This window comes from Canis aureus, chromosome 2 (assembly GCF_053574225.1).
Source record: "Canis aureus isolate CA01 chromosome 2, VMU_Caureus_v.1.0, whole genome shotgun sequence".
NCBI classification, from domain to species: domain Eukaryota; kingdom Metazoa; phylum Chordata; class Mammalia; order Carnivora; family Canidae; genus Canis; species Canis aureus.
Window position 1 is genome coordinate 27989200 of NC_135612.1, and position 12034 is coordinate 28001233.

Genomic DNA, 12034 nt, shown 5'->3' on the forward strand with positions numbered 1-12034 from the left:
AAAGTTCACATTTACCAAGGATTTCCTGGGTACACAGCACTGTTCTAAGTAGTGACATAAAACCTATTTCTAAAGGCAGCAGTATTCTCTCACTTTACAGAAGCAGCTGCTAAGGAAGTAAAAGAATTAGGTAGGCCCATATTCACAAAGCTATCAGGTAGAGTCAAGACTCAACACTCAAACACTACCTCTTAACTCCTATCTACACACTAATTGAAATTATTTGAAGACTTCAGCACAGTGCTTGAGCCACAGGAAGCATTCAATAAAGGTTACTCTGATGACTGAAAATCAAAACCTCACATACTTAACTACACACAGGTCCCTCTAGTCATGGACCCATTGGTGTCAGTAAAGAGAAGAGACACACCTCGGTAAGAAGGTATAAAGAGGAAGAAAAGCTTAAATAAATAATTTTAGTAACTAACCATTTGCTTTGTAAATGTAACTTCAAGTTATCAAAAACTGATGGAAAAGCATTTTTAATACTAGAAACCATAGTGAAATATACCAAAGGTTGGGGGGAGGGAAACAACACCTTCCAGAACAGGTAATGAACAAAGCAAAGCCAAAAGAACAAACTTAACAACAAGAAGAAACACTTCTGTCCTCTTCTAATACCCTCTGCAACCAAAAAATTAACTAGGACTTTTTCAAAGCCTAGAAAACTGTAGCAAAATTAGAAGTGCTGCGATCCGAACAGTCAGCTTACAGCAGGGACCTAAATGTAGATACAAGCACATTAAACAAATGGCTCAGGTCCCAACACTTGCCATATTGTACCTGTGACCTACCCTAGGGATCCTTTTTTGTTTGTTTAAAGGTCTTATTTATTCATGAGAGATGCAGAGAGGTAGAGACATAGCAGGGGGGAGAAGCAGGCTCCCTATGAGGAGCCTGATGTGGGACTTGATCTGGACCCAGGATCATGCCCTGAGCCACCCAAGCGTCCCTACCCTGGGGATCCTTAACCTCTAACTTTGGTCTTACCTCGGACACTGAGACCAAGGACAGTTAATGACAGCGCTAAGGTCAAGCCACTAGTATCAGAATTTGGACAAAAATACAGAATTTTCTGAGCCACATTCAGTAAATTTTCTTTCCCTAAGCACTAACCAACAATAGTGTAGTTAGAGCTTCTTAAAAAAAGTGCCTCAAAAACAAAACAAAACGAAACAAAACAAAACCCTTACCTCAACTAATTCCTAGCTGCAGGCTGCTTTGGTAACCAATTGTATTTAAAACTACTCCTGAAGAAAATGACCAGTTTTGTTTATCACTGTAGTTTCCCTATACTTATGCTACCTGAATGAACTATATTTATTGAATAAACTAAGCCCTTAGCCATCACCCTCAAAGTTAAAAATAAAACCTCCCATCATTAAATGAACTTCATACATTTATCCTTAAAACCATCCTCCAGCCTATCAGCCTATTTTTATTTCACAGCCTATACTATAAAACCTTTACCACAGTATGAACAGTTTATCATATGCAATTATAACTACATAAAATTTAAAATTCAGCTGGGTATCTATCCACTCTTCATTTCAACTTAGGTACTGGTCTTAGGGTCATGGGATGGAGCCCCGCCGCCTGCACCATGCTCAGCAGGAAGTCTGCTTGGGATTCTCTTACTCTCCCCCTGACCCTCACACACTCTTTTTCTAAAATATAGTCTTTAAAAAAATAAAAATGAAATTCAAGGACCAGCATAAAAAGGCAATTTTCTACATTTACGAAACATCACAAAATTTTCCAGCTTTTTGCTGAATGAATCGTTCTGTGCTTCTGTGGAGCTTTAATAACTTACTCTGTGTTAAGGCTACTTACAGTCCAATACAAGAGGCTTGCAAGGCCAAGCTTCAATTTCTATCAAAAAAAAAAAAAATTGGCACCAAGAACTATTAGTCTTCATTGCATTCTCTTAGCATTGCAACTTTAATTTTCTCCCATCAACAAGTGAGGGAACTGGACAGAATCAGAGGGAGCAGGGCCTATTAAAGAGTGAAAAGAGCCACAGGAAACTTTCCATTACAAAAAAGTAAGCACACAGGCATTTAACCATCAGTGGAAGGCCACCTTTTGCTTTCACTTCCCACTTCCAGCAGTATTCCATAGTCAATGAGGTCAAATAAAGCAATGGAGAACAGTGAGACTGATTATAAAGTTCATGTGAAGATTTGGAGGGTGAAGATTGCTAATTCAAACAATTGTTATGTTTGACAAACCAAACCTCACCTCCCACTCACATTGTCCCTTCTACCCCCCCCCCCCAACACACACCCTTGAACTCCCATTGGTCAACTGTTTGTCCGAGTTGGCCTTGTTTTAGCAAAAAGGAAACATGCCTGATTTCAAGTCTGTGAACTATCTGGTGGACTTAAACAGCAAGCAGACAAAGCACCACAAATAAATCAGCTATCGTGAAGGCTGCTGCTATCCTGCCACCGGCCTCCACATTTCTGCATTATAGATGCGCTAACCTTAAAAGATTTATCTTTTCTATACTTCTCTTTCTTCAGTGATGTGAAAAACGGCCAAGTTTATTTGGGCACAGGAATGAAGAAGATGATCAGTACCTAAGTCACTGTTTTCACACAGCCTCTACCTTTCAAGTCTTTGGTCCTAACTTTCAAGGATGCCACAAAATTCACTCAGCTTCATTATTCCTCAACTGTGTTTACACTATTTTTATGGGAATATACAGGCATATCACCTCCCTCAACTGCAACTACATTACAGCCTTACTGAGTCTGCTTCTACTATTTATACCAAATCATGGGTCACGGCACATCGTCCAATCAAAGACAACCATCCTTGGGCTCACACAAGACTGATTTCTCTAATATATATATTTGGGATGTCAGTGTTGCTCCAGAGGTTTTATAATTTTAATTTTCCAGAAAAATTATGAAAATCATAATTGGGAGGAGAGATGGTGAGCATTCTTTCTAGAGCTTCCTGCCCCTTATGTTAAATAACCTCAGAAGTCAGCAGTCATTTACAGCCGAGTCTTTTTTTTTTTTTTGAAATCTACAATAGTCACACAGAGAGAGAGAGAGGTAGAGGGAGAAGCAGGCTCCATGCACCGGGAGCCCGACGTGGGATTCGATCCCGGGTCTCCAGGATCACGCCCTGGGCGAAAGGCAGGCGCCAAACCGCTGCGCCACCCAGGGATCCCACAGCCAAGTCATTTTAACAATACAAGGAAAATGGCAACTGGGCACTCTCGTCTAACATAAACTCATGCTTGCATACCTTGGCAATCTCTTCTGTAACACAACATGAGATTCTGTCCCAGACCATGCCTATCATAACTAATTTGAAATTAAACAAACAGGTTATCTTAAAAGCCATTATTGAACTGACTCATTCTCAGGAGACTGACATCCCTTCTAATGTCTTCACAGAAACAAGGCAGGGCAGAAAAGGCACATGTTTGGATTCAGACAAACCTACATTTGAATCTGTTTGATTTCGTCTTAGCTGTTTAAGGTTGGCCAAATCCAACATCTTTAAGTTTCAACTTTTGTTTCAGTAATATAGGTATAAAATTTATCTGGGGGCATCTGAGTGGCTCAGCCAGTTGGTCAAGTGGCTGCCTCCGGCTCAGGTCACGATTCCAGGGTCCTGAGATGGAGCCCCATATCAGGCTCCCTACTCTGCAAGGAGCCTGCTTCTCCTTTTCCCTCTGCCTGCCGCTCCCCCTGCTTGTGCTTTGTCAAATAATAAAATCTCAAAAAAATACCCAAAACACCATTTACCTGAAAAGAGAGTGGGCGAATGAAAAGAGATAGTAAACATGAAACACCAATACTTAAGTAGTGCCAATAAATATTAGTTCCATTCCCTAAAAAAAAAAAAAAAAAAAAAAAAAAAAAAAATGCTGAGGTGAAAACAAACTCTGGAGAATCCTCATTACAGGAAAGAAAAGAACACTTTCTGGAAGCCCCCTTTTATACTCGCCACTTTGTTAAGCACCTTTTCATAATGTCCTACTTAAATCTCCATCTTAAGTTTCTTCCCCCTTTTCAAAAGGTTAAGCAGGCCGCTGAAGTGGTGAGTTCTATCTGGAAACCAGGTCTTTCTAACTCCAAACACTAGGTAGGCTGTGTCTACAGCATGCCTTACATGGCTACTTACAAACATACAAGCTGCTCTCAGTGTTTGTTTGTTGGCTGTTTTTTTACTAGACATAAGTTAAAACCAACTGGGAAGAAGTTAGCTTAACAGTTGTATAAATAAATTCCAAGAACACTGTTTTAGATCTTAAGACTACCACCATACTTAAGGTTTACTATCTAAAGGACCATAACCATTTCAACGATAGTTGTCCTTATACAGAAACCATTATTTACAAAATCCAGGTCATCAAAGTAAGTAAGCCATGGTATGGGTCACTCATGCACATACATTATATAATATAATCCTCAGCTCTGATCAACAACTAAGACTACTGCTGAAAACATTCAAAGAGGCCTTGGTGGCACTTGATTCATTCAGGGATGGATTGAGTACTTGGTAAATAAATAGCACTCCTTAGAGCAAATCCTTGTGAAAATCCAAAACAAACCTACCATGTAATAAATTCTAAGATTAAGGCCCAAAGTAGCACACAACCTTACAATTCCTATATTATCTAAAAATTTATCAGTGGGGCACCTGGGTGGCTCAGGTTAAGCACCTGACTTGCATTTCGGCTCATGTCACAATCTACTGGGTTGTGGGATCCAACCCCCTGTCAGGATCCTCCCTCAGCAGAGTTGGCTTGATTCTCTCCCCTTGCCCCTCCCTCCTCGCTCTCAAAATAAATAAATCATTAAAAATATTTAATAAACATAACAATATTTATAATAATATTTAAAACATCTTAAAGGTTTTAAAATAAAAAGTTCTCATTATTATTATATGAATTATAGCTCCTCAAACTATCATTTCCAGTCAGTTGACAAAATTTGTGAATCATTAACAAAAATGTTTAGCAGAAAACGAAGTCTTTTATTCAATATTTCACAAAACAAAGACATAGAAGTACTTCTTATAACCCCATATTAAATCATAAGTGTATTCTAAAACTTAAGCTCCAATAGAGATATGCCCAAAGTTTACAAAGCAAATGATACACAATTATGGTTTTAAAGTTCTTTTTGAAGAACATCTTAAAGAATTTGATAAAAGGCTCTCTCCAAAAACGCATATAAAATTAGCATTTTAGTTTATGGCACCCCATTAAAATCCAACTATAGCTCCCCTCAATTTATAAGGAATTCCCAAACCCAAATAAAGACCCCTTATTTAGGAACACCTGCGTAGCTCAGTGGTTGAGTGCCTGCCTTCGGCTCAGGGTGTGATCCTGGAGTCCTGGGAGCGAGTCCCACATAGGGCTCCCCACATGGAGCCCGCTTCTCCCTCTGCCTGCGTCTCTGCCTTTCTCTCTCATGAAGAAATAAATAAATAAAATCTTAAAAAAAAAAAAAAGACCCCTTATTTAGAAAGTTATTTACAGTTTTAAAAGATTTTACTCTCAGTTTCTAAATGCCATGGTCCCTTATGCAGAATTTACATTTATCAGTTTATAAAATTCTATGTACCCACAACTTTAAATCAAAAAGACTCTTCTTCTGGTTAAATTCTTCTAACGCTGGGGGGCGGGGGAAGGTGCGTGGATGGTTCGGTCAATAAGTGTCTGACTTTAGCTAAATTCATGATGTCAGAGTCCTGAGAAGTCAGGCTCCACACTCTACTGGGAGTCAGTCCACTTCTCCCTCTCACCCTCTGCGCACACCCCCACTCTAGCATGCTACCCTTGCTTAAGCGCTGGCACTCTCTCTCTGATAAAGTATTTTAAAAACTAAATACTTGTAACGCTAAAAGGCAACAACAAAAATAAAAACACTTCTGGCCTTGGTCCACAAATCCTAAAGAGTGCTGACAGATGTATGGCCCTGAACTAGGGATGGCAAAGAGAATTCCAAGATACTGTCAAGGCCAGTGACCTTGAGAAGTTTACAATCTAGTTGTACAGTCTGTTCTACTTTAAAAAAACAAAAACAAAAACAAAAACAAAAAACAAGGGCAGCCTGGGTGGCTCAGCGGTTTAGCGCCGCCTTTGGGCCAGGGTGTGATCCTGGAGACCCGGGATCAAGTCCCACGTTGGGCTCCCTGCATGGAGCCTGCTTCTCTCTCTGCTTCTGTGTGTCTCTCATGAATAAATAAAACCTTTAAAAATAAATAAATAAATAACCTCCCTTCCACAATTGACTGACCATTTTGAACAAAAACAGGTGTGGTCTTTAAGCTGAACTCTTTAGATAGGAAAAAGAATGGGGGGGGAGGGGCGAAAATTGAACGAGAAATTAAAGAAAAAACAATCAAGACTAAATTTTCTAAGTAACATATACCTCAGAATGTTTGATTTATCAGATACACCTGGCTTGAACACCTATAGCCACTTCCACAAATTAAGTCAACTGCAGAACTGGGAAAAAAACAGTAAATTACATATGACTACTAAATATAATAAATAGCACAAAAATGACAATTTCTTAAATATCTTACCTAAAAAAAGTTACTGCAAACTATTACAATAGTAAAAAATTTAAGCAGCTAAGGAACAACAAAAAAACATGCTGGCATGCTCTTACACTCCAATTATCCTGCCCACAGCAGACATTACTAATTAATCATACCACCCTTTCTCCCCAGAGCTTCATTTCTTTCAATATAAACTTAATCTATTTGTTGTCTTGGTATTTTTCAAAAACCATTCGAATCAACAAAATGAAGCACCAACAATTTATATATATAAAATTTCCAATGAATTTATAATAAACTTCATTTGAGTGATCTTTCAAAACACAAAATACTCCTTAAATTTTTAAATTTCTTTGTGTTAAAGAGAATGCAGTATCATGGTCAATATAACCTTAATTAGGAAAAGATCGTCTTTTTAAAAAAATGTAACCCTCCACCCCCATGAAAGAGTTCCAGAAACTGTAATTAACTATTCTTTGGCAATTTTCATTTTTTTACCCTATTTGAACAGGTAAAAATTACTTTTTCTGAATGTCAATGAAATTAAAACTAAACAAGTCTACATCATTTATATAAGATATAAAGTTTAGGCGTGCCTGGGTGGCTCAGTAAGTGGGTTAAGCATCTGCCTTCCTCTAAGGGCTCCATCCCAGGGGGATGAAGCCCCGCCCTCCTCAGGCGTTCTGCTCTGCAGGGAATCTGCTTCTCTCCCTCTCCCACCGCCTCCTCCCAAACCCCAGCTTGTGTGCACCCGCTCTCTCAAGCAAGTAAAATCTTAAAAAAAAATAAAATAAAATATAAAGCTTAACAAACAAGTATAAGAGAAAGAAGTACTAGTTTTGTCCACGCAGTTAAAAAAGAAATACAGGTCGGAACGCCTGGGTGGCTCAGTGGCTGAGCGTCTGCCTCCGGCTCAGGAGCCCACTTCTTCCTCTGCCTGTGTCTCTGCCTCTCATGAACAAATAAAATCATTTTAAAAAACTTAAAAAAAAAAAAAAAAAGGAAAGAAACACAGGTATTAACAAAACTCAAAAGAGAATGAGAATGTACATGACCATTTAAAATTTGTCATTTCCGGGATCCCTGGGTGGCGCAGCGGTTTGGCGCCTGCCTTTGGCCCAGGGCGCGATCCTGGAGACCCGGGATCGAATCCCACATCGGGCTCCCGGTGCATGGAGCCTGCTTCTCCCTCGGCCTATGTCTCTGCCTCTCTCTCTCTCTCTGTGACTATCATAAATAAATAAAAATTGAAAAAAAAATTAAAAAAATAAAAATAAAATTTGTCATTTCCTTTCAAAATGAATTAAAGTAGAACACAGACTCCAAAAGTAGATGATAAAGAAGGAAATAAAAACCGATCCCTAGAACTCTCTGATCACATTACTTGGTGGGTGTTACTTGATGGGTGATACTTAGCACAAAGTAAACTGGAAGGAGTGAAAACCAGGAAATTGTCAGAGAGCACTGTAGGTAAGGGAGAAAAATTTTTTTTTCCTAAGTCCCCAAATTTAGCAATGAAAAATATGTACTATTCCATGTAGAAACCAGGAAGGTACTAACTTCCTAGCCTTTAGAGCAGGATTCAAGTATTCAATAAACACAGGCAAGGCTAACAGGACAACACAATGTCAGGAATATAAACACCATAAAAACGGGCATTTCCCCACCCTACCTCTAACCTCAACTGGTACTAGTACTAAAAATAATAGCTTTCAGGAAGTATCTGTAGTGCCCATTAGGGAAAACTAAAGTATATATTTTTCAAGATATTTTTATTTTTAAGTAATCTCTACACCCAATGTGGGGCTCAAATTCACAACCCCAAGGTAAAGAGTTGCATGCTCTCTCGACTGAGCCAGCCGGGTGACACAAAAACTAAAATGTATTTTAAAATACTTTTTTAGTACAGTTCCTTCATCAGAAGCTGTTAGGACTGACCTCAAATTATGCATATCCTACAAATTAGAGCCGTCCTCATGCATACCCATGCAGACCTTTTCCATTATTTCCTGTAATTTTAAGTGTAAGATACTCTGAATAAGCTTTATACTACTTTTACAAGTACAAAAGTAAAAGCATTCCTGCCCAAGACCTTTTTCATCCCTAAAACAGGAGTTAAGCAGCCAGCTCTAAAGACTTGAGACTATGCATAAACCTTTAAAAATTTCAGCATCCCACTGAGAGTTGGTGCTTCTTCATTTCGACAAGCCGCTCATTTGAAGGAAAATGAATTTAAAATTTGCCTAAGTTGACAAACTACAAATGGAAATTAGAAAGAAAAAAAAAAGACCGACTTCATTCTCTAGTATAAATGAAGAGGACATCAAAAAAGTAGGATTACTATATGGGCAGTCATTGCTGGAAAAGAGGCAAAAAGAGAAAGGAACGCTGAATGTCTCTGGGACGCCTTTTTTTTTCCTGAGTGGCTTTAATCTACTTCCAGCACTGAGTAGTAAACACGTCCCTTGTGCTACAGAACCTATCTGATCTATGGGAAGAGGAATTCCAAAGACTTATGCAAGTTCCTTTGGGGAATGTCACGGTTTTCCCAGCACTGAAAGTAAGGGGTAGATCGGTAAGGAACCCGCCGTCTTCCTCTTGCCCGGTAGAACAAGTTTCCCAAACGCTCCGAGCCCGGGCCGAGGCGCCAGCCTCCAGCAGCGAGTAACGAGGAGCAGGGAGGTGCAGCCCAGCCTGGGTTCTTACCTCCTGGATGCGCTTCCGGGCCCGCTGCAGCACTTCTTCGTAGCCCTTCTGCCGCAGCTCGCTCAGGCTTTCGTAATACTCCTCGGGATCGTCGGTCTCGGTGAAAAGCACCTGGGACAGGATCTTCCAGCCGCAGGTGTCCAGGCCGTGGCCCAGGTAGACCTGGAGCTGGTAACACAGAGTGTCGATCTCCTGCTCGGTCATCTCTGGGGCGCCCCCGAACAGCACGGTCCACATGCCAGAGGGCTCCTCGGGGAACACGGGCAGGCACTGCTCCAGCTGCGAGTTCACCGAGCACAGCTGCTGGTGCACAGCGCGCAGGTCCTGGAAGGAGAAGAGCCCGGCCCAGCTGCACTCCTCGGCCGGGGACTCCAGCTCGGCGCCGGAGGGCGGCTGCTCTGCGTCCGAGAGCGCCAGGGCCGCCGGGGCCACCTCGTCCTCCCTCACCATTTCCAGCACCTCTATCTCCTCGGAGACCGCCCCGCAGGCGCTCACGACTCGCACCGAGGACACCGGGGCCTCCCTGGGCGCCGGCGGGGCTGCCGGCGGGGCTGCCTCGGCCGCGTCCCTGCCTTCGGGGCCCCTGCGGGCCGGCCCGCTCTGGGCGCGCCCCGGGCTCCTGAGGGGGCTCTCCGCCCCTCTGCCGGCCGCACAGCGCAGCAACGGGTCGCCCCGAGGGCCGCGCGCGCTCCGCGGGGAGCCGCCGTCCGCCCAGGCCGGGCTCCTCCGGGGCCCGGGGCTCCTGCCCGGAGTCCCAGAGGCGGCGGCCTCGAGCCGGCCCCTGCCGGCTGGGCTGCCCGGCCCGCGGGCCCCGTCGGGCGCTGGCGCTGCGGGCTCGGCGCCCCCTCGCGCCCCCGCCTGCTCCCGGGAGCCGCTCCTCTGCCTCTGGGCCGTCCGGTTGTGGCAGGTTATGGCAAACTTGCCCTCGATCTCGTTCCAGGCCACAATGAAGACGAACTTGTGCTTCTCGCGCTCGTCGAACACATGCGGCCGCACGGCCACCCAGTCCGACTCGAGCGTCTCCTCCAGCGCGAACGACATGGTGGCCGCGGGGGAGGCGCCGCTGGCCTGCCCGCCCGAGGGCTCCCCGGCTGGCTGCACCGCGCCCCCCGCTCACCCCCGCCGGGCGCCTTCGGCCATCTTAGCGCGCCGGCCGGCTCCCTCGCCTCGCTCGCCCGGGGCTCCGCGCTCCAAGCCGCCGCGCTCCTTTGTGGCAGCGGCGCGCGGTGAAGACAATACGCGTCCCCGGAGCAGGTAGTTCACATGGTCACGTGTGGCTGGATCTGTTTACAAGCCCGGCGCTGCCGCAGCGCCTCGCGCGGGTCCCGGCCGCCCCCAGCGCGAGGCCGCGGCGCTGCGTCTGCGGCTCTCGGAAGGCGACGAGCGGCCCCGCGGGGCCGGGGCCGGCGATGTGCGCGCCTCCGCCGCTCGCCCGGGCCGAGCTCCCCGCCCCTCCTCCCCCTCCTCCGCTGCCCGACCGCCGCGAGCCGGCCTGACGGAGAGACGCGTCTCCCAAACTCCGAGCCTCAGGAGCGCCACAATGTTGCCATTTGGCTGCTGACGTCGGCTGCTCCACGAGGGACGTAAACACGGGCACGTGCCGCACGCTGGTGACGCGGCGGCGCGGCGGCAGCGCGCACACCCCGCCCCCGCGCCGGCCCCGCCCCCGCCCGCCCCCGCGCCGGCCCCGCCCCCCGCGCCGGCCCCGGCCCCGCCCCCGCCCCCGCCCCCGCCCCGAGCGGCCGCGCCCTCCCGTCCTTCCTTCCGCGCAGCCTCGTTGCGCAGCGGGTGCTCCGGGGACGGTGAGGGCGGGGCAGGTGTTTCTTGCGGTGCAGGTGGCCTCGAGCCTCGGGGCGGGGGGAAAAGGGAAAAAAGCGTAGGGACCCCAGGTTTTTCGAACTCCGTTCATTCGAAGGGACCCTAACATGTAAATGTGCCTCGTTTCTCCCGGGGGAGTGGGCACAGGTAACTCTGTATTCAGAAACACTACCCGGGCTGCGAGCTAGACTTTAGTGGCGTACCCCAGACTGTGATTTCTCCTGCAACACCCCCGGAACGCAATTTAAGATCTGAAGACAGCCCAATGGAACAACAAAACAAAGTTAAATGAAAATTCAGTCGTGTCCTAATACAATGAATGTTTCCATTTCAGCTCAGCGGGGCTTCATTGCTTCAGGTTTCATCGCAGTGTGCTTGCTCTTCTGGGGACCTCGTTTCCAGGTCACCGGAGTAAGCCCTTCTCAAGTTGTATTCAATTACCAGAGACCCCAAAATGCACATAGGGAAAAAAATCATGTGATTCTGAAGAATTATGCTGAACTATGATGAAACAGATTTTTTAACATTGCCTGGTGGATCTTATAATCTGTATTATTGGCATTCTCTCCTATTAGCACCAAGTTCATAGTGCAGGTATTCTGCATCCATGGTAAAATACAACGGGAATTTTACTTTTATCCATATTTCTCAGATTATGCAAAACCATTTGGGTTAAAGATGCTTCGTCAGCTACACTTACTTCAGTACACTGACATCTGAACAAACAACCAAAAGTTTTAGCCCTTTTGCTCAGATGGACATTACACACCTACAGATCTGCTTAGACAAAAAAAAAAAAAAAATTTTTTTTTTACTTTGGGCAGGATGCACAAAAAGGGGAAACGGCAGGTTTTGTTTTGTTAAATATTTATTTATTTATTTATTTATTTATTTATTTATTTATTTATGATAGAGAGAGAGAGGCAGAGACACAGGAGGAGGGACAAGCAGGCTCCATGCAGGGAGCCCAACA

At 44.9% G+C, this 12034-nt stretch overlaps 1 protein-coding gene across 2 annotated transcripts in view; it reads right to left on the reverse strand.

The window, feature by feature from the left end:
* JMY (junction mediating and regulatory protein, p53 cofactor) overlaps positions 1-10633 on the reverse strand; it is a 105085-nt gene extending 94452 nt beyond the window's left edge. Inside the window, exon 1 of one of the 2 annotated variants that reach the window (XR_013362212.1) lies at positions 9244-10633. Coding sequence is in view for 1 of the 2 variants with exons in the window: in XM_077866971.1 (XP_077723097.1) it covers positions 9244-10284 (1041 nt within the window). In the remaining variant the exon portion in view is untranslated. The remainder of the gene's footprint in view (positions 1-9243) is intronic. The other variant, XM_077866971.1, reaches the window with a different exon arrangement.
* Positions 10634-12034: the final 1401 nt, after the last annotated feature.